At 38.2% G+C, this 21,089-nt stretch overlaps 5 protein-coding genes across 7 annotated transcripts; 2 read left to right on the top strand and 3 right to left on the bottom strand.

Annotated features, from left to right (window-relative positions):
• Positions 1 to 1,511: 1,511 nt before the first annotated feature.
• Positions 1,512 to 11,606, bottom strand: LOC6648867 (rho-associated protein kinase 1). Of its 2 annotated transcripts, none has more exons than XM_002071255.4 (10): positions 10,896 to 11,606; positions 10,666 to 10,752; positions 6,810 to 6,955; positions 3,834 to 6,722; positions 3,484 to 3,758; positions 3,169 to 3,362; positions 2,910 to 3,103; positions 2,736 to 2,841; positions 2,441 to 2,668; positions 1,512 to 1,796 (listed from the first exon to the last, which is right to left on the bottom strand). In XM_002071255.4, exons 2-10 carry the CDS (start codon positions 10,686 to 10,688, stop codon positions 1,712 to 1,714), a joined length of 4,140 nt encoding a protein of 1,379 aa, XP_002071291.2. In that variant the 5' UTR covers positions 10,689 to 10,752; positions 10,896 to 11,606; the 3' UTR covers positions 1,512 to 1,711. The 2 variants fall into 2 exon arrangements, with proteins under 2 accessions (XP_002071291.2, XP_015032695.1); XM_015177209.3 differs by having other exon boundaries at positions 3,169 to 3,335.
• A 390-nt stretch (positions 11,607 to 11,996) lies between these two features.
• LOC6648987 (probable small nuclear ribonucleoprotein G) lies at positions 11,997 to 12,639 on the top strand. Its single transcript, XM_002071254.4, has 3 exons — positions 11,997 to 12,128; positions 12,188 to 12,335; positions 12,408 to 12,639. The coding sequence occupies exons 1-3, from the start codon at positions 12,097 to 12,099 to the stop codon at positions 12,456 to 12,458; spliced, it is 231 nt and encodes a 76-aa protein (XP_002071290.1). The 5' UTR covers positions 11,997 to 12,096; the 3' UTR covers positions 12,459 to 12,639.
• Positions 12,640 to 12,967: 328 nt separating this feature from the next.
• Positions 12,968 to 14,315, bottom strand: LOC6648986 (40S ribosomal protein S19a). Its single transcript, XM_002071253.4, has 3 exons — positions 14,233 to 14,315; positions 13,794 to 13,864; positions 12,968 to 13,728 (listed from the first exon to the last, which is right to left on the bottom strand). Exons 2-3 carry the CDS (start codon positions 13,862 to 13,864, stop codon positions 13,329 to 13,331), a joined length of 471 nt encoding a protein of 156 aa, XP_002071289.2. The 5' UTR covers positions 14,233 to 14,315; the 3' UTR covers positions 12,968 to 13,328.
• Positions 14,316 to 14,465: 150 nt separating this feature from the next.
• Positions 14,466 to 16,809, bottom strand: LOC6648985 (CWF19-like protein 2 homolog). The gene is made up of 2 exons (XM_002071252.4): positions 15,498 to 16,809; positions 14,466 to 15,425 (listed from the first exon to the last, which is right to left on the bottom strand). The coding sequence occupies exons 1-2, from the start codon at positions 16,752 to 16,754 to the stop codon at positions 14,568 to 14,570; spliced, it is 2,115 nt and encodes a 704-aa protein (XP_002071288.1). The 5' UTR covers positions 16,755 to 16,809; the 3' UTR covers positions 14,466 to 14,567.
• Positions 16,810 to 17,006: 197 nt separating this feature from the next.
• On the top strand, positions 17,007 to 20,807 carry LOC6648984. Of its 2 annotated transcripts, XM_002071251.4 has the most exons (4): positions 17,007 to 17,427; positions 17,573 to 17,608; positions 18,720 to 20,274; positions 20,348 to 20,807. In XM_002071251.4, the coding sequence occupies exons 1-4, from the start codon at positions 17,218 to 17,220 to the stop codon at positions 20,425 to 20,427; spliced, it is 1,881 nt and encodes a 626-aa protein (XP_002071287.3). In that variant the 5' UTR covers positions 17,007 to 17,217; the 3' UTR covers positions 20,428 to 20,807. The 2 variants fall into 2 exon arrangements, with proteins under 2 accessions (XP_002071287.3, XP_046867191.1); XM_047011235.1 differs by lacking the exon at positions 17,573 to 17,608.
• The last annotated feature ends 282 nt before the right edge of the window (positions 20,808 to 21,089 follow it).

Below are 21,089 nucleotides of genomic sequence, written 5' to 3'. Positions count from 1 at the left end.
CTTTCTTTCTTTCTTCTGTTTCTTTTTTTTCGTTTGTTTGTTTTGCATTTGCAATTCTATTCAAAGAGGCAAATAGTTTGTAATTACAGATGTCGTTAAATTAGAAAAAAATTGTAGCATTAAACATAAACGTAATGCGTATAATAAAAGTAATAGTATTCGTAATAATAATAATAATAATGATAATAATAATAATAGGTAGTAGTTATAATAGCAGTAGAAGTAATAGTAAAATGATAGTACAGAATTAAAATTGAAATCAAAAGTGTGTAAAGGAAATCAGCGTTTTGGGATTCTCATTCAATTTGTCAAATGAAATGTTTGATTCTCCATTCTGATATACACTTATATATGTATATGTATATATATACGTTTACTAAATGCAATAAAATTTTTATGTGGCGCCTTGTTTTAATTTCTATTCTCATTATTATTTCTTCGATCGTTTTTTTGTTTTTATCGTATTTATCGTAATTTTCTTTTTTGCATTTGCATTGTTTATCTACACACACAGAAACATTTACAGTAAAAAAAAAAAAAGTACAAAGAATTGTTTAATTTCTATATTAATAATAATAATAATAATAGAATGTTACGCCCTGCTGCCCGTTGAAATAAATAATAATTGGTTTAACTTATTGAAATAACAAAACATATTGGATATTTAATACTTAAAAGACAAGAACGAAGATTAATCAATTTTTTATTTTACTTTTTACTTTTTTCTTAATTTTTTAATTTTTTTTTTTTTTTGTAGTTTAACCTTCGTATCTTTCAACTTCTTTGCGCTTCGTATTTTCGCTCTAATTTTTTTTTTTGTTTTGAAATTTTTTTTTTTTTAAGTAACTGTTTTATTTGTATATAGATAAATGATATATGTATATAGATTTAAAAATGGAATACAAGTTAAAGCTTTAAGCTGCCTTTAACTCAGTTGAATTCTCTCTCGTTCTTTTCGTTTCTCTCACTTCTTGTTTTCCTATATATAATCATTATATATATCTAACTATATATATGTGTGTGTATATCTATGAATGTACGTTAGATAAAAAATAACAACAAACAAACAAACCATTCGCTAAGACAGTAAAGACAAATGATTACAAGGCAACTGATTTATGCATACATACAGATCAAAAAATATAGTTAGATACATATATTCAATTTCTTAATCTTAAACATAATAATTTTTGTTGTTGTTGTTGTTATTTTTGATTGCTGTTGTGCTAGATGCATTTACAAATATATGTAAAGGGAATGCAATCAAAACTTATTTCGTTTGCGATCTAGGCCCCCATTCCCTGATATCAATTTATTAAGTAATTCTTACAAAACACAAGCACACACACACACATACACACACAATTGACGTTGCAAATATTGTTAATGAAGCGTTAAACAAATTGCAAATTGGCTTTACATAGTATATTAGTTTAGTTCATGTTGTTTGTAGTTTTCGTTTCGTTTTGTTTTTGTTTTTTTTTTTTTTGTAAATTAATAAAAAAAATATGTTCACTTGTATGTAAAGCATATATGTATGTATATATTAAATGTAAGTGTATATATATATATAAAGGCATTAAATTAAGTATTTTAGTTGTAAGTAGTAAATATATATAAAGTTTTATATATGTATATAGGCATAATTTCGTTGGGGCTAGGACTCGATTGTCTTGGACTTGGACTTGAACTTGGCGGAGACTTCGTTAATTCATTTCAGCGACGAGTTGGCTGGCAGCGTGGCAGAGCGTTGCACATTCACCGCATACGGTTTGTATGCGGAACGCGTCGATTGGCTGCAGTATGCAGGATGTAGTTAAAGTTGATGGATGGATGGATCGATGGATGAATGGATGGATGATATATAGATGAAAATGTAAGTGTTTGTTTGTATAAATGATGGCGGATTTTAATGATGATGATGATGATTGTTAGGCGAGCAAAAAGAGAAAAAAAAAAAGAAACACCAATTTCGATTAGTTTAGACACACACAGAGAAAATAATAGAATTAGACAGTGACGCAGAAACTAGATGGGATTATAAAGTATACAAAACATCGAATTCGTTCAATATTTTATAATACTGAATAGACTCGATATAAGTTCCAATACAATACACACTCAGCTAAACACCACTGGCAATTGAAATATATAATTTAGAACAGCAACAACCACTGAGTGGATAGAGAAGGGGAGACAGAAAGAGGACAACGTCCCGCTTTTCAGAAGTTAATAGCTACAAGTAGTATTCTATATGTATATATATCATTTCGCAACGTCAATTAAATTAACTTTATGATAAGGATTGTTGATATTAACACGATAATACGACGCTATATGTTTGATATAATTTTTGAAAACATCAACAATCCTAGGATTGTGCAGCAGGAGGAGAATCTTCACATCATGGTTAGGTGGATGGATGGTTGCTTGGCATTACCTAGGAGATATTTTGCTGCCATCTGTACTGTTATTGTTTGATGATGAATTCGCCTTGTATCCACTTTTTTGGATACGTTTCGCTAAACGGGCCACCCATAGCGATTGCTCCTCCGGTGTGGAAGCCAGTAAAAGCATGTCACGTGCACTGCGAGGATCATGATTGAGTTTGCATGGTGCCAGTGGATCATGTTTATCTACATGCTCCTTGTGTATCTTATTGCGGCATCTGAAAAGTAAACAATAAAACCGATAAACAACATTTCTCGTTTTAACTTTGATGGCATCCCACTTACCTTTTGCATTCATAAGCCGCCGGCGGCTTGAACATATGCCACAAGGGTTTCGGACACACCTCACAAGCTGTGGGCATGTGATAGGTAATATGAACAAATTCATGACCTAAATATGAAATAGATAGATATCATTGCATTTGGTGTCCTGTTTTTAGCTTTCAGTTTTCTACTTACCCTTGTGTATAATAGTGCCGGGACGCTCCTCATTGTTGCTGCCATGCAGAACACTCACATCCAATTGACTTTGTTCATCGGGACGATGGGAGGCGCCTTCACCGGCATAGAGAAGCTGGAAAATGCGCGGAATCTCTTTGGCATCGGCACGTATGACATCACCCTGGGTCACACTGCGCACATGATACACTTTGCTGCAATTGAGAAAAAGAGTTTTTTGATGATACATATGTTCAAACAGAATGCAACAGAGACTCACCTCAGATCCAAGATAAGCACAGCATCTGTTGTATTATGCTTATCTATATCCGAATTATAGAAAATAATCTTGCGCGATGATACAATCACATATTGACGCTTCCAACCATGACCTCGACGGCGATTTTGTTTATTTGGCACACTTAGCCATCCCTCGAAAACCGAATCCTGTGTGAGTGAGAGCAGAGAGGAGTGCTAAAGATTCACAAAGATTCGCATGTGTATGTGTATGTATGCGTACGTGGGTGTGTGTGAGTGAGTGAGTGAGTGAGTGTGAATGTATGTGTGATAATAGATATAGGATGCAAATTCTCACCTGGCTATCCTCGGGATCATTATCGGCCGATGACAACGATGCCGTCTCATTGAGTTTGCTCTGCAAATGTTCAATTTCGGTGGCCTTGCAATCAATTTCCATAACCATTTTCTGCTTCAGCTGTTGCTCCTCGACAGTCAACTGCTGGAGATCTTGATATTTGAGTAGCAACTGATTGTATTTGTCACGCTCCTGCGACAACTCTTGCTGCAGGCGACGCATCTCCTTTTCTTTTTTACGCAACTCGGCGGTTGAGCGAGCCTTGCTCTTTTGTTCTATATATATAAAAAAAAAGAAGATATATGTATATTTAGTTATGTGGGACGATATGTAAGGAAAATTTGACTCACTTTGCAAATCGGAATCACGACGATTCATCACTTCGGCCAGCTTATTGACCGCCACTTGTTTGAGGAGTACCTCATTCTTGCACTTCTCTACCAATTTGGCAATCTCCTCATCCTTGCTGGCCCGCAGCAATGTTAGTTCATCCTGTTGCTTTTTATGCTGTTGCATTAGATCCTCACATTCGTTGATCTTAAGGCCAAGTTTTTTATGCAGCTCCGATTCAGCCTCCTTGAGTGTGTTGAGAGCAGCCTCTTTCGAGTTGATTTCGTTGCGATGCTTCATAATGAAATCCTTGAGCTCGAGCTCTTTGATGGTTTTCTCCTTTTCGAGATCGGCCACGGTCTCCTCGGCTATGGAACGAGCCAAGGCTTCGGAATCGGCACGTGCCACAGCCACTTGCACTTGGTGCTTGAGAGAGACACGTTCTTCCTCAAGATCTTGGATCTTGGCTATACGTTCGGCACTTTCTTCGCGATTTTCGTTAGCCTGGGTCTTGTAGAGGCGTGAGAAATACTGCTCGGCCTCCAATTGGGCTTGCAGTTCGCGATTATTTGCCAATGACGCATTGTGGGTGGACTTTAGTTGCGCCAAATCCTCTTCAAATCGTCGCTTGGCCTCCCGTTGGGCCGCCAGTTCCTTTTGCAATTGGTTCTCGCGGGAACGCAAATGGGCCACCTCAGAGCTATGCAAGCTGAGCTCAGACAGCAGGGAATTGCGTTTGCTGTGCTCCTGATCCAATTGGGATTGCAGGGCCGTAACCTTTTCCGATTCTTGGCGGCATTCACCTTCGAGTTTCTGTAGACGCAATTGAATTTGACGATAATCCACCGATAGCATGCTCAGTTGACGTTCCTTCTCTTGCGAGTTCTGATCGGACTTGATGCGTGCTGATTTCTCCTCATTGAGCTTGGATTGCAGGGCTTTCACCTCCTGTAGATTGGCCTCTTCGCGTGACACAAGGCGAGATTTCTCGGTTTCCTGGTGAGCTTTGACCTCTTGCTGATAGCGGCCTTGGGCCGCCTTTAGCTCAAAGTCCAAACTGGCATTGCTCTTTTCAAGTTCGCTTATCTTTTCCAGTAAACCACGATTATCCTCTTGGACCTTTTGTTCTCTCACCAACGTCCGTTCGATGTCATTGGTCAGGGTTTGCATTTTATTTTCGGTCTCCTTATGCAGTTCCTTGAGCTGAGAGCGTAGATTTTTCTCTTGTACCACTTGTGCTTGCAATTCGGCATTCTCCTGGCCCAGTTCCTCTTTGTGCTTTTGGAGTGTTTCAATAATTTCGACCATATCATGTACCTTCTCCTCGTGCGTTTTCAGGGAGAAGCCTAACTCGGCATTGTGCTTGTTGAGCTTTTGCGCATGCTCTGTTTCCTGTTTATAGTTCTGTTCCATCTCTTGCAATTGCTTCTCTAGTACAAGGACCTTCTCATTGATATTGAAATCGCGGGTTCGAGTCTTTTGCTCATTCTCCAGATTCTTTTGGGTCTCCACCAGCCGCGCCTCGGTCTTCTTACGCAACTCTATCTCCTGCTCTACCTTCTGCATGGCCACTTTATAGTTGTGTTGGCGCAAAACCAAATCCTTCTCATATTCCGTGGCAATGCGCTGCAGTTCAGCCTCTCGTTTGGTGCTTAAATCGATTTGTTGCCTCAAATTGGCATCCTGCTGCTCAAGAGCCTCTACTCGACCCCGCTCCCGTTCTAGCAGTGCCTCCAAACGTTTCAACTCATTGGAATTCGATGGCCGATGACGATGATTGTGTCCCGGGCCGTGATTATTACTGTTGGCATTGCTGCTATTCACTGAATTCAGCTCCTTGGCTTCGGCATCAACCGTATCGCTAGAAAGGAGCTGATAGTCGCCCGTGTAGGTGAAGCCAATGAATGGCAAATGATTGCCATCAAAACTTTTTGGCACTGGAAACACTTCTTCGGGCTTCTCATCACGTTCGATGTCCTCAAAATTTCTTGTGTCATCGTCGGATGACAATTCTGGCACAACCGGGGGCACGCTCTCTCGTATATTGTCAAAGGACCAAGTATCATTCCGGAAAAACGGATGCGCTTTGATATCCTCAATGCCATAGCGTCCCAAGCGCTGTGTACGATCCGTCAAAAAGGCACGAATCAATGACTTTGCCTGCTCACTAATCTCCACCTCGGGAGGAAAGCTCAATGAGTTCTTATGGTCCATTATCTTGCCGTACGTGCCCACCAAAGAGTCGGCATAGAATGGCGTCTCGCCAAATAGCATTTCGTATAGGAAAATTCCCACTGACCACCAATCACACTCCCTGCCATACTCATTGTCCACGCCCTGGCTCTGCAGCACTTCGGGACTTATGTAATCCGGCGTGCCGACAGCATTGCTGCAAACAACCTGACCATTGGCTCCCATCCGCATGCATGTACCAAAATCAGCCAATTTCAAATGGCCATAGCAGTCCAGTAGCATATTATCCGGCTTGACATCACGATGCACAAAGCCCATATTGTGTATGGTGTCCAAGGCTAGGACAACTTCCATTGTATAAAATATGGCCCACTTCTCTGGGATCTCGTAATCACGCATTAGTGATACAATATCACCGCCTGGCATAAAATCCATGACCATATATAAATATTTGGCATCTTGAAACGCGAAATGCAATTGGACTATCCACACTGAATTCGCATGAGCCATTATATGACGCTCCTCCCAAAAGAAGGCCGAATCGGATCTCTTGATCATCTCGAATTTGGACAAACGTTTCATGGCATACACATGACTGGAGGATTTATGGCGAACCAATTGCACTTCACCAAATGCTCCGGCACCAATTAGTTTAATGAAATCAAAATCCTCCACATTCATTCGCAACTGATTGATCCGCTGGGCGAGTGGTTTATCTATGGTGGCAAAGCAACAACAAAGAAAACGCAAATGTTTTATAGCATTTTATGTCACTTGAATATTTCACTTCAATTCAAACTTACATTTGGCTGCATATTGCTCAATATTCTTGAGACGCTTCAATGATTCATGTTGACAATCATTAACCAGAGCCGATACCGTATCCAACAGGCAGTCCACATTACAAATGCTTCTCGGATCCCGCATCTCGCGCTCGAGCGTGTTGGCTCTATTCCATTGATAAAAAGACAAGACGAAAAATTAGATAAAAAGAGCAAGAGAGAAAGGTCTCTGAATCTTCAGTTCAAATCAGTTCAGTGTCTGAACTTATATAGCCAGCACATTTTTTAGATACAAGAAATTTTCAGGACTCCCCTTCAAAATAAATATTATTTCCCATAAATACCCTTAATCATAACATTTTCAATTTTTAATCCAATATCAAACACTTATTTTTGAAATGGAAAAGGACAAATTGTGATATCTGACGACGGGCTTCTTATGCCGTTTAACAACACTTATTTTTATGTATTAGGCATAACTTGTAATGTTGCAACACTGGTACAACTGCTCATTTGTCCTCTCTTTCTTCAATCTTTGCTCTAAACAAGTGAGCAAGTAAATAATAAAACAAGTGAGCAAATGAATCAGTGAACACGTGAACAAATACATACATAATGGAACAAATGTTTCCTTCCTCGTTTGAAAATGGGTCCTAGTCGGTGGCTCAGTGGAGACCTACTAAATCTACAATTCTGTTGTTCTCGAGTTTAAACCCCGACGTAGGTGGAGTTTCCCCCCGATGAAGCAATACTAAAAGGTAGTTCCGTCGGGGATAATGGAAAAAACAATTGTGGATAACAAAAAAAAATTTTTTTTTTTGGTTTGAAAATGGGCTTTCTTATATGCATTAGTGTTGTAAAATGAAATCAGAACAGTAGTCAAGTAGTTTTAGTGTTGTAAAACCGCATTAAAGTACAAGGGATCCTAAAGAATAATTGCCCCTTAAGAGATTTTGTTTAAGGGTTGTCGTGAAAAATTCTTGCATACAGTTTCTTAAGGTTTTTTAATAACCAAACATAACTAACTCAAGGCAAGTGCGATTCTCCAGTATTTGTCCACATATTATATTAGCATTATTTAGCCCAATTAAAAATTCATTTAGCAGCGGTCATGCCAACTATTTGGTTTTGTTTATATAATTTAAAATCTAATATAAATATAGTACATAGAAATGCTTGCTTTCGTCTTTTTCCTTTGTTCGCATTATTTCTGATTTGCCAATTAAATGCACTCGATCAACTTCCAAAAGTATCCAATTGTATCCACAGAAACGGCCAGTTCTGTTGTTGTTTATGTTAATTATTATACATTATTATTTGATCTACCTTTGTCCATTAATAAACAGCGCAGAATAAGTAATGCATTAGTCATGTAAAAAGGTGCGAAATAATGAGTCACACGGAGTCTAACGGAAAGCGACGAAATTTAAGACAGACACATGGACGCCTTTTAATCATCATCACAGAGAGCAGAACAGAAGCTATAAACTGAGGGGGCAGCAGTGAAATGCAATGGAATGTAACCTTTATCTCATTTTCTTATCAGTGCGCTTTTTTTTTTATTTTTATTTTGAATGAATTAGAGCAAATTCTGTCTCTGTGCACTTTTGCCTTCATTGAGAATAAAGGGACGGACTACTTGCGGGGAGGGGAGGGTGGAGTAAATAAGGTTCATGTGATATAGCTTTTCAAGCATTGTAAACAAGGCCATTCAATCAAATGAATAATATATATAGGGGGTCTCTCTTTGATTATTATATCACATTATCTTCATTACTTTCTACACAATATTTTGATTACTTTTTAAAAAGGATTCTTAATGAAATGTTAATTTTTAATGGCTTCTTTTTTTTTTATCCTTCCTAAGAAGTAATTAATATACCAAGCATCTTGTATACCTTTTTCTAGAATGGATTGCAAAAAGAAAAACGAAACCAAATCATATGCAATTAGTTGGAAAAATTGTCCAAGTCTGTCGCCAAAGTGTGACAGCAACATTTAGGAGGCAAACATAAGATAGGCGGCGGCGCGGCAATAGCAAAGTGACAACATGACGAGAGCTACATACATACATATGTATATCTATATACATATAATATATATATATCTATATGTATGTATATGTAGAAGAAAAAAAAATTACTACTAAAAGGTGTTTGAATTGTTGTGATTTCATCATCGCCACTTACGGCATGACAGAAACTCAAGCAACAGAGCTAAAACTTGGAAAGTGGATTTGTTGATGTTGTTTTTGGTTTTCGTTTTGGTTTTTGTGTTTTTCTTTTTGGGCAACAACAACATAATTATTACATAGATATAATAATAACAACGACAACATTATCGTCACCTATAGACAATATAATTTTCAATTCAGAATTTAATTTATACACACTTAGAGACAGAGAAACAACACACTCATACACACACACAAACACACACCAGGTGGTGGAACACCATTCACAGTGCTTGGGACATTCCGTCCGTCAATTTGCGTTGTACAAATAAAACGACGCCGTAGTAAGTACATAGAAATATCTCTTCACACTATATTAATTATAATTAATTCTTGAAAAGCAATAAAAATGCAACAGAAATACATATGAAAAGAAAGTCCATGGTAAGATGACTAGAAAAACAAATATTGAATAAAGAGTTCACTCTACTAGCTCCGCTGAACAATACTCTTTAAAATCTTTGCTCGTTTGTCATGGCAGATGTATTCTTATATATTTTGGTTACAAACATCTGGACAAAATGAATATACCCTTCATATTCTAAATTTTATTTAGATGGCCACACATTAAAAACCAAAAGCACATGCTCATAAAAATCCATTTTATAGCGCAAAATTCGCAAAAATGCAATTGATGAAAAGTATTTTCGTGTGGTGTGAGTGTGTTTATGTTTTTGGATGGATGATGGGTTAAGTGGTGGATGATTGGTTGGTTGGTTGGCTGGCTGGCTGAATAGCATACCGTTCCGGTTCGCTTCTATGAAGAGCAGCAGGCATATACCATCGGCACCTCCACATGCCGCAGCCGCAGCACTCTGAAACAGCTCACATATATATTTTATGCAGCGTGTATCTGTATAACAGGAGGAACATATACCGCCGCACTGCACCTCACGGCTTTCAATTTCAGAATCAAAAATTCTTAATTATCAACTGCAATGCTTCAAGAACTATGATCGTAAATAAGTTTAGGAGCTCTTTTTACTTTGACTAATATAATATATTGAACGCGACTTTTCAGGGCTAAACTTGTGGAAGATTATATAGAAACGATATTCAAAATATGGAAAACCTAGTTCATAACATTCATAATCATATCTAATAATATTTGTTTATAGCCAAAAAATTAATAAAACTTATTAAATGCAATTTCTCAAAAAGTTTTTTAAACATCAACAAGAATACAATTTGTGTAAGAACAGATACAAAGTTTTTTGTAGTTATTATGATATTTTTCGAAACTATTAAAATAAGATGAGATTGATTGAGATTGAAGAAACGCGAATTTGTTATGCGATGCGCAATGCGTTGCGTTTGAAACTAAATAAATTGTTTGGCCTACGACTGCGCAGCATCGGCTTTTAGTTTGGTTACAAAATTTTAATGCGAAAATGGCAAAAATTTATGACCACCCCCAACCCCAACCCCAACCACACACCCCACCCTCTGCGGGCAATATATTGCAAGTCGGTCTCCGTTTATGTTCACTTGAGAGCTCAGCCAATTTGTTTTGAGATTATTGGTAAGGTGTTTGAGCTGTGATCCAATCGATCGATCAGTCGTCAGCAGTCAGCAGTCAGATTACACTTTGCTTTTGAGTTTCTAGTACAATTTTTTTTTTTTTTGATGACTTTGACGACTCACCGACGCCGCCTTTCCACATCCATGGCTGCTGCTGCTCTTGCTGCTGAGAATTCCTAGAAGACGTACGCTAATGATGATTGCATGCAACTGTTGAAATAAAGATTTAAATAAAACAAAAATCACAAGGATAAGTAAAAATATTCGTATAAAATGCACGCAAAACTCACACACACACACACACACATACATATGTAAAAACACACATACGCATAGAAAGACGACTCACTTACCTGTTGATTTTGTGACCGTGTTGTAACTATGAGAAGGGTTTTTTTCTTGTGCGTGGTTTGTTTTTTTTTTAACCCCCCTTTAAAATATATATTTTTTGGGGGAGGCACGCGCCAAGCTCCCGCTCCCACTGCTGGCTTTGACTTGTTGCCGCCGCCGCTGTTGCTGCTTCTGCTTGTTGTTGTTGTTGCTGCTGCTGCTGTTGGCGATGAGGTCACGAGCGTCGCTTTGCTGTTGATTGCAGCTCAAACGAGTTGTTCCACCTTTGGCTAGGATTGGTGGTTTGCCGTTTATGGATTCTCTTTTTTGATTTTGTTGCGCGTTTTGTTTAATTTGTATTGGGGGGGGAGGTAAATACGAGTGCGTGTTGCGCCCGCCAACGCCACATCCACATCCGCTGGAGGATGAGGAGGAGGGACAACAACAAAACACACAAACACACTCTCTCGCACACACTAACATACACGCACACACACCAGCAGCACCAGCAGAAGGGGCCCACCGCAAACTAACGGCGTTCCCACGGTATTTCTCTGCTGGCTCTTGCAAATTTCAAGTTAAATGCTTCTTCTAAGAACTCGCCTTGCAGCCGTATTTTCTTGCTGTCTAATAGAAAACGAATATTTCGCAAACAAAAAAAAATCTACTTTTCTTTCTACTTTGTAATTGTAAATTTCTACGCTATACTCTCAAATGCAGTGTGACCGGGAATAGCGATGTGGGAAATCCGAAAAGAAATGCATACCTGTGATAAAATGCGCTTGTAGTTTTTTTTTTTTTTTTTTTTTTGACTACATTTAAATACTATTAAATCGAAATTATATATTGGGCTAAAGTCTTCTTACGGAACAACTTAATTAATACCCCAATAAAACTAAATTCGGTCTTAAAAAATGAAAAGCCTAAACTTTACACATAAAGTTAATTTAAAAAAAAATATTTATAAAAACAATATTACAACTTATTATTGCCATAGTAAAATTTAAAAACCATTTAAATTAAATCATTTAGATTTAAATTTATTATTTAGTATGTTTATTAAACATACCATCGAATGAGAGATTTAGTATTTTTGTGCGCGCATTCAGCCAGTGTGGCAGTCATTTTTGTTTACGGCATTATTTGGTGTGTTGAATTTTCTTCTTGTGCAGATTTCTGTTGTCGGCATTAAATCTTTAAACGATTAATATAAACTAAATAAAAATGTCCAAAGCCCATCCGCCAGAGTTAAAAAAGTAAGTGTTATAGGCGAAAGAGAATCTTTTATATATAAATTGGTAAATTTCATTTGCAGATATATGGATAAGAGAATGATGCTAAAGCTAAACGGCGGCCGTGCAGTGAACGGCATTCTGCGAGGATTTGATCCCTTTATGAATGTGGTGCTGGACGACACAATTGAGGAGTGCAAGGACAACACAAAAAACAACATTGGCATGGTGGTAAGCGATCATTTAGACTCTATCAATAATCAATCGTTTACCTTACATTGTTTTGGTTTTGTCTTTTTTCAGGTTATTCGCGGCAACAGCATTGTCATGGTCGAGGCCCTGGACAGAGTGTAGCACACATGAATACAGAAATCCCCAAAATCAACCTCATGGATAGATCATGTTAAATGTAATCTAGCGTTAAGGCTCCTCCTGATAACCCACTAAATCATGTACTGTAAGAGCACCACAACATGCCCACTACACAAACATGCATACCTGTATACATTCTTAATAAACTTTAAAATCATATAAAGTTTTTAAGTAATTTAATTTCATTTAATCAAATTTATGCCTATGTGTGCAATACCGACATAGCTCTTTGAGTTGTCTATAATCTGTAAAATAACGCATTTGGATTCGAAAATTTGCTTTAAGCCATTAACTGATTGATAATCAAATCTTTTTGAGCCAGTGATCATTTGTAGTGTGCCGGTTCTTGGCATATTGATCCAACGCAGACCTGGACATCATATAACCCCATTGAAACAATATTCATTGAGATGTTATCCAGTAATATGATACAGAAATTTGAGTTAGTTCGATTATATAGAGAATGTTATATAAAACTAAACCACGAAAAATATTGGTTGAATTATAGATCATTCATCTATGTGCTTTTTATTCTGTGTTACTGAATCATAGAGCAGATTTTCTGTTATAGACACATAAAAAAATAGGTTTGCGTAGCTCACAAAAATTGGAAACTTTTAAAGAGTCTTGGAGGTTCTTCCAGCAAATTACTGAAGCTCTTCCACCTGCAAGAAATCAGATTAACACATTTCTTTTGTAGACTTTTGTGTATTTGGGTACTTTCTTTATTTTTTCGTCTTTGCATCGTGTAAACAAAAAAACGCTTACGTTAAGGTAAGAAGTCTAAAAAGATTGATTTTTCTCATCTCAAACTTCGATCCATAAAATGTCCATCTCCAGGGCGCGAGTGGTTTACTTGGAAATAACAATGGGACCCGTCTGCTTGGCAGCATCGCGCTGCTTGACCACAATTTGGTTGGCAATGCGATCCAAATCACGCTGACCAGTTGAACTGAGCTTGCGGCCACCTTCGGGGTGCTTCTCAACTAGGCGGGCATGTTCCAAAGCCTGGAGAGCCTTGCGGGCAGCACCATCAGCGGCACGGCAGAAATGCGAGGGATGGACACCGTTGCGCTTGCGTCCACCATAGATTTTGGTGATCGAGCCAACACCAGCTGGACTACGATGGTACAAGTGGCGCAGAATGGAGGCGCAACGCACATAGAACCAATCGGGATCGTAGGGAGCCAATTCCTTGAATTTGGCAGTCTTGATGATGTCCATCTGATCGGGCACCTTCAACTTGCCAGTCCTGCAAAACAAATGTGAGGTTAGGTAGTAAGTGGGAGCAAGGGGAGTAATTAAATCGGAACTCACTTCTTTAGGAAGACGGCCACAGCCTTGGTAACGGCATGCTGGTCAATATCTTTCACTGTCACTCCAGGCATCTGTGAATATAGAGAACAAAGAGTATGAATAGCAGAACATTTGAAAATCCCATAAACGAGTAACAAAAAAAAAACAAAAAATTTAAAATACGCCAAATAAAAAAACACGTTGCTTATACGCCAATTTTACACACTGGCACTGGCACACACACGCACACACAAACACATGCACACACTCTTCTTTCGAGACAACAAAAAAAAATTGGTTTTTGCTTTTGCAATGTGTTGAATTGTATATTTCTTGAGGGTACTTGAGCTGTAAATCAATTCATTCATTCTTGCATTCACCAGCTGTTGAAGCAGCGCATTCTCAGATAAATAAACAACAAAAAATATAAATTTTCACTTAAATAAAACGCGAATCCAACCTCTCTCGTTAAAGTCAACCGGAAAAAAGAACAGGCAGCATGAAGTTGGCTGCGCTTGTCACAGAGTTGTCACATGCACATCGTTAATCGATAAACACGAGCCGCAACTATTGTGCTGTCAGTGTTTTCCAACACTGGGTTATCAGGTGAAATTGATCGGCGCAATTTTTAATTTTTACAATTACAAATTTTTAGTGTGTTCGTTTCTGGTAAATCATTATTTAAGGAAAACGTTCTCTTCGGTATTGTATATTTGTGTCTATTCAATGCGGATATTCTATAATTAAAGTTACAATACTAACCTACTATTTTTTTTTTTATGTATTTCTCTAACGCTATGACTCTGTACAATCATAGTTTTTCCATTTGTCAGCCAGTGATTTAACTTTGGCTATGATGTTTTGCTCTTTGCGTGGCTTCCGCCAAGCATTTGGATTTAATTCCAACATTCCGCCAATGATTTCCTGCACAAAATTGTTTGGGAAACGATCCTGATCTTCGATAACATGGGCAAAGCCTGTATCCATGCCAAAATGTACCCAGATGTAGGGCAAACCTTTGGGTATGGAGGAACGCAGAGATTTCTGCGCCTTTAATGTAACCAGTTGCTTATTAATACACCATTCCTGCTCCGATTCCTCAATGGCTTTCTTGAAATAGAATGGAGCGACCTCACCACATTCATTGGGTATGGGAATGCAATGAACACTAAGATGTGGCCGCCTGTGTAATTTATTGGCTATCTCATAAAACACGCAATCTTTGCCCTGGGAGGCGAACATGCGTGTTAACGATTTTCGGAAATCGTTGAGCTCCTGCCAAGCATCCTCGTCAAGCTGGGTACAGCATGCCACATGTTGCATGGGCGATAATATGCAATGACCATTTTGCAATCCTATGTGCCAGGGTAAACTCAAATAGATACGCTGGCCCAAAGAAACCAGAAGCTGTTTATCCAGTTTTCCCGAGTCAAGGCAACGATCACAATTCTCAAGCGTGGAAGTGAGACGTTCGTGCTCTCGTATGGCTGCTTGACGTTCCCGTTTCTCCTCCTCGGCCTGAGATGGACCATTTTTACGTATACGATCCGAAAATATATCCTCGAGATCATCATTGGGGTTCTTATGTTTTGATAGCATGTTGGCATATTCTAAATTCGATTCAGCTGCTGTAGAATGCTTCTCACGCTCGAACTGGAGAGAGATAGAGAGATGGATGGAAATGAAGTGGAGAAGATTAATGGATTTCCATTTAATTGTACTTACCATTTGCTTAATATCGTAGCGATCGTCATCGGCAAAGTAGCGCACCCTTTGCCCATCCACATGTGTATCCATTTTTTTCTTTTTCCTCACTCCCGTATCCCGCTCCCCTGTGGAGGGTTCTAGCTTGGACCTGGACTGAATGAGTGGCCTGACTTGACCCTTTTGGTCTGTACGTGTAAGGAGCACATGCTCCGAACTAGACGCCACAGATTTGGATTTAGTTCGTTTGGGAGGCTGCTTGCCGCTGGCCAGAAATTCCGCTCTCGCTTTGCGGGCTGCCTCCAATTGAACATTTAAATCTTTGGCTAGTTCTGATTTTCCTTTAAGTTCGGCTTTAATGGCTTTGCTGGCTAATTCATTTATTTGCTCATCCGTCAGACATGCAGGCGCATCATACATTTCCTCGTCTTCTTGTTCATGGTCCTCTTCCTGAGAGGAATCCGAAGAAGGTTTCGGCGAAGGTGATTTCGGTTTTGGTTGAGCTACTGAGGCTTTTCGCCAACCAGATGACGAGCTTGGCTTATATTGCTCTTGCCTAACTGAATACTCTGTGCTTTCGTCTTGGGGTTTTTGAAATCCTGGTAGACCTGTGCCATTACTTTTCCAATAGGGGTTTAATTCGTGGACACTTTTAGCCGGATCATAGGCATCGATTTGCTGCATCTTTTCATTTGGTTTCGTTGGCTCTTTTCGTTCCCGCATAAAGGTCTTAAGCCTCAGATTCTCACTAGTCATCCAGCTGTCACGCTGCAAGGGCTCTACGGGCGTCTCAACAGGTTTCTTTTCCACCCATTCATCGTCAGATTTATGAGATTTTTGGGATTTTTTCTTCAAACGTCTTCGCTTTGTTTCATCGTCACTGCTAGAAGATGATGAGGTGCTGTCACTGGATGAGCTCGACGAATCATCGCTATCACTATCACTACTGCTGCTGCTCCTGCGTTTATGATGATGCTTCTTGCTCTTTTTCTTGGAAGATTTATTTTTCTCTTTGGTCTTTGCTTTAGATTTGGTTATCAACTTTTTCTTTGACTTGCTCGACTTGGCTTTCTTGGAACTCACTTTGGATGAATCGAGCTTTTTGGCCACTGCCGGCAACATCCAATTTGCCTCGCCACGCAACTCCTGTTCCCGCTCCCGACGAGAGCGATGCTCGGCCCGGCTTTGTGCTTGTGCCAGCAATTCCGCACGCGCCTCACGCAGTTCCTGGCGAGCTTTGTCCTTCTCTCGGCCACTTTCGAATTGTATGAAGCTCATTCTTTAAATTTTTAATTATTAAAAATTATAAATAAACATAAACAACTCAGACTTTCGATAAATTATCGATAACAAAGTGGTATCGAATTTGACATTATCGGAGCAAACCTATCGTAGTCGACATTATCGGAGAAAACCTATCGTAATCGACATTATCGGAACAAACCTATCGTAATCGACATTATCGGATCAAAGTTATCGATGGAACTCCCATATCTAATTTCAACAGAAGAATTAACTCCATTCTCGCACAGGCACACACATACACCAACACACACACACAAACACACGCTTACAAACACATATAAATACTATGTGTTGTATATGTAAAATGTAGCTCCTATATATATATATATATATATATATATATATATAGGTCTGTACATAACATAGGTAACAAATAATACATATTAAACAATCAATTTAAAAGTAACGAAATCCACTAAGTAAAAACGGTTCAATCATGAGTGGAATCAAGAAGAACAGCAGTAGCAGCAGCAGCAGTAGCAGCGGGCATAAAAGCAAAAAGACACCATCATCAGCAGCCCCATTAAACAAGGAGCACTCCATGTTCACATACTATATGGAAAACTGTTATGTTCTGCCATTGGAATTAAAGAATGACATTATTTATTGCCAGCGCGCCATGCGTGATTTCCTTAAAGTGCATTCGGTAAGAGGAATAATATATTCAAAATTGAATTGAGTAATATTCATTAATATATACATTAATCTATGTACATACATACATATGCATCTAATGAATACACAATATACATATATATGTATCTTTATGAATTTTATCCTTGCATTTTCAGCTGGTCTCTGATGTTTTCAAGGAGCAGGCGGATGCGGTAAGATGCAGCCTTAGCACTTTTAATTTAAGATCTCCTTCTTTTGTTCTCTGTCTCTTTGTTAAATGTCATTCGTAATCGCACATTATTCACTGTTGTCAAGGACTTGCAGTTTTTTATAGCTCGCCCCGCCCCGTCCCCATTATCGGTTAACAATCTTGCAAAGCAAAAGAAATAAATATTTTTAATTTTTTAGGCAAGGTCTTTATTCATATATGTATATATGCATGTCCTCAATTTGGGGAGCAATTATCTTCTATATGCATAATTTTTAGGGAAAGTTCATTCAAATATATGTATGTACTACTTATGCATAAGTATGTGTATGCATATATGTATATCCATAATGCACATTTATACATATATATATATATATAGATATATATATATATAATTGTAATGTATATAACCATTCACGAGCAGAGCATGATATAATCGACTAACAACTGGGTTGTGACGTGTCGGCTGGAAATCGACTCACCACATTTTTCCTAGAGAGCTCTTAATAAAATGAGGATATATGTATGTATAAAGGTTCCATTATTAAAGTGGTTTTAATGGTTAATATCGGGGCGTAATGAAAGAAATTATGAATCATTTTCAAATGCCTGTGTAGACTTTTCATCTGAATCAAACGACACCTCACTATATATACACATAGATAGTTTTGTGCAAACACCTGGAATCCTCTAAATTTAAAATGCAATCAATGAATAAATAAAGTGTAGGCGTATTAAATTTTTTTTTCTGCTTTTCACCCCAATGAAATCAGGTTTATTTTGCTAAGTTTTGGCCACTAGTGGGACAGGTTATAAACTCAGAAACATCATGCAGATAATTTTTGCAAACAAATAAGTGTTTTTTATATGCTTTTTTCCATTCGAGAAAATGTGTCACAGAAAATAAGGCTATAGAGGACTTTAGTACACCGTATTGGTATAATTCAGGTTAATCCTCGTTATGGGGATTATATGAAAGACGACTTCGGCGTTTAAATAATAAGAAAAGGGGTAACAATTTTGGAAAAGCACATATGTGTAATCGTATACGAATATTACCTATATCGACTTGAATTAATAGAATTTTTGGCTTCTCTTTATATTTTTTTTAGGATCCCGTACAGATGCAACAAATCCTTAGTGAACTGGAAGAAGAAGTTTTTGAAATAAATGCCGAACAGCAATATCTATTGCTATCGCTTAGCGAGCATTTAGAAATGTTCTACAAAAGGCTGCAGGATAACAATATCCGCAGTGTACCTGAGTTGGGAAATGAATATATATCAAGTTTGATAGTGCCTTTAATATCAGATGCCAGTTATAGAATTCAACCGCAGTCTGTTCTCACCAGAGACAATGAGGAAATGCTTATACGTAAGCATTTTCTATTATCGCAGGATGAAGAGGCCGGTGTGCCGCCATTAAAATTGAGTGATCTTGATGAAAGTATACCATTAATGCTTGTTCCACCAGTTGTGTCACTCGCCGGCACTCAGCCGCACAAGCAACAACAGCAGCCCGATGACCAATTAACGCAGTTGTCCCACTTACCATTGCCATCTTTACTGCCCAAGCCAGAATTTCCAATCGAAACGGAATCAATGGAATCACGTTCACTATTGATACCAAGGCGAGTGGGGAATATACCAATTAAACTTGGACATGCCGCCAAACGTAAGCTGATGTCCTCGCCGCCACCGTTGGCACCCATTACTAGCCATAAAGTGACACCATCCAACGCAACTTCTTCAAATTCTGCTTCCTCTTCCACTTCTACTTCCTTGGTGGACCAAAGTCGCATCAATTTGAGGCAAGCCTTGAAACGTGCCCGTAAAACCAAACAACAGCCAAGGCTATGCGATGAGGAGGACCTTGAGTTGACCAGCTTGGAGAATGGCAAGAAGTCCAAAGCCTCTAATATCAATGTAGTACCGAAAAAGACTTCATCGCCACCATCTACATCAGTGGGTAGTGGTGGTAATGGTCATCAAACTGCCACTGGAGGTGTTGCTGCCACTGTTCCTGGTGCTGTGGGCAAATCGTATAAAACCCGCAATAATGCCCAAAACAAATCATCACCAGTTCCAGCGACAGCATCGGGCAACGCCTCCTCAGATGATTCGACACATGAATTCCAATTACTAGAGCAGCAAAGATTGTGCTCCGTTGCTGCCCAATGGCGCCGGGATGAACCACGCGAGACACGCATTTTAGCTTTAGAATATGGCCAAGAGCAATTTCTTGGCCTCTTTGGCCTTTATACCCATGAGGTGGTCAAAAAACTGAATCAACGACATTCCAAGCGAAAACGGCGAACAGTACAAAATGCCAGTGGAGTAGATTTTCATTATGGCCAACAATTGGCCATTATGGATGTAATTGTGGCTGTTTCGCGGCAAAAGAAACAACTGAAAGATAAACAAGAGTTTCTGCTTTCGCCCAAGGATAAGCGCTTACAGGTTAAAAAGGCCCAAAAGGCGGCTAACATTGCTGCAGTTGATTCGAATTCAAATCCTGGTGCTAGTTCTAGTTCTTTTGGTAATGCTGATGTCACCAATCGCAAGAGTAAAACTCCCGAAAAAGTTGAAAACGATTCTCCAAATAGTAGTCATCATATGGCTAATGATGGAGTACCTGCGGTCAAGTGTAAAAAATGCAAATCTGTTGGTAAGTTAATAATAAATCAAACATTCCAATGTTCGGTTCGTCTGACCAATTCCTTTTTTTTTTTTTAATTCAGATAAAGATGGTCGTCCAACCTGTAATTGTGGTTGTCTTTTGGAGTGTTCCGACGATTCTAAAACTAAACTACAGGTATAATCCAAAGTACCTGATGTCTGGAATGGGCAGCATCCGCCAGCGAGACCAGCTTCAAATTGCTTGTATCTGCAGTCTCTTACCTAAAAAGGGAGGAGCTTCAACTGTTTCTTTTTTCCCCTTCATTATTTCAACTGGATTTTCAAAATCGAAATGTTTTTAAGTATCTTGTCGTGTGTGTTTTTTTTTTCTTCTCCTATTTGTTTAGTTCTTTAGTGTATTTTTTTTTTTTATTTTTGAACTTATTCAGTTAACATTTCCAGAGCATTTTATATATATATGTACTATAATCTACACACTTAAAATTTGATTGGTTTAAGCCATTAAAAGTTATTTCAATGAAATATAAATATATATATTTTATTGTTTGGTTGCTTTTCTAATTATATATTGTTTTATTTGCTAAAAATAAAATATAAAATTGTTACAATTTTCTCTTATATTTCAACAAGGATATATAATATGTATATTTTGATTTTCTCTCTTAGAAATGGTGGAATTGAAAACGTTAGGAGAAAGGGTATATGAATATGAATCCAAGACATACAAAGTTACAACTCTTTAGCTTAAAAAACAATTAAAAGGATCCAGATATAGAATCTAATTAATCTTGGTTATTAATGCTTTATTTTATGCATTAAAAACTCCTGACCCTCTGACTTATT

The sequence above is a fragment of the Drosophila willistoni genome (assembly GCF_018902025.1).
Source record: "Drosophila willistoni isolate 14030-0811.24 chromosome XL unlocalized genomic scaffold, UCI_dwil_1.1 Seg141, whole genome shotgun sequence".
Taxonomy (NCBI): Eukaryota; Metazoa; Arthropoda; class Insecta; order Diptera; family Drosophilidae; genus Drosophila; species Drosophila willistoni.
Note: the sequence above shows the minus strand (reverse complement) of the source record. Positions and strands in the feature narration are given on the sequence as shown.

Coding starts and splice junctions, on each gene's coding strand:
- LOC6648867 (XM_002071255.4), bottom strand. CDS start 10,688: ATGGATGTGGAAAGGCGGCGTCG. Junction 3,759..3,833: donor TCGTGATTCCGATTTGCAAA/GTGAGTCAAATT, acceptor TTATATATATAG/AACAAAAGAGCAAGGCTCGC. Junction 3,104..3,168: donor GTGCTTATCTTGGATCTGAG/GTGAGTCTCTGT, acceptor TCTCAATTGCAG/CAAAGTGTATCATGTGCGCA.
- LOC6648987 (XM_002071254.4), top strand. CDS start 12,097: ATGTCCAAAGCCCATCCGCCAGAGTTAAAAAA. Junction 12,129..12,187: donor CATCCGCCAGAGTTAAAAAA/GTAAGTGTTATA, acceptor TTTCATTTGCAG/ATATATGGATAAGAGAATGA. Junction 12,336..12,407: donor AAAACAACATTGGCATGGTG/GTAAGCGATCAT, acceptor GTCTTTTTTCAG/GTTATTCGCGGCAACAGCAT.
- LOC6648986 (XM_002071253.4), bottom strand. CDS start 13,864: ATGCCTGGAGTGACAGTGAAAGATATTGACCAGCATGCCGTTACCAAG. Junction 13,729..13,793: donor GTGGCCGTCTTCCTAAAGAA/GTGAGTTCCGAT, acceptor TTTGTTTTGCAG/GACTGGCAAGTTGAAGGTGC.
- LOC6648985 (XM_002071252.4), bottom strand. CDS start 16,754: ATGAGCTTCATACAATTCGAAAGTGGCCGAGAGAAGGACAAAGCTCGC. Junction 15,426..15,497: donor GCTACGATATTAAGCAAATG/GTAAGTACAATT, acceptor ATCTCTCTCCAG/TTCGAGCGTGAGAAGCATTC.
- LOC6648984 (XM_002071251.4), top strand. CDS start 17,218: ATGAGTGGAATCAAGAAGAACAGCAGTAGCAGCAGCAGCAGTAGCAGC. Junction 17,428..17,572: donor ATTTCCTTAAAGTGCATTCG/GTAAGAGGAATA, acceptor TTGCATTTTCAG/CTGGTCTCTGATGTTTTCAA. Junction 20,275..20,347: donor TAAAAAATGCAAATCTGTTG/GTAAGTTAATAA, acceptor TTTTTAATTCAG/ATAAAGATGGTCGTCCAACC.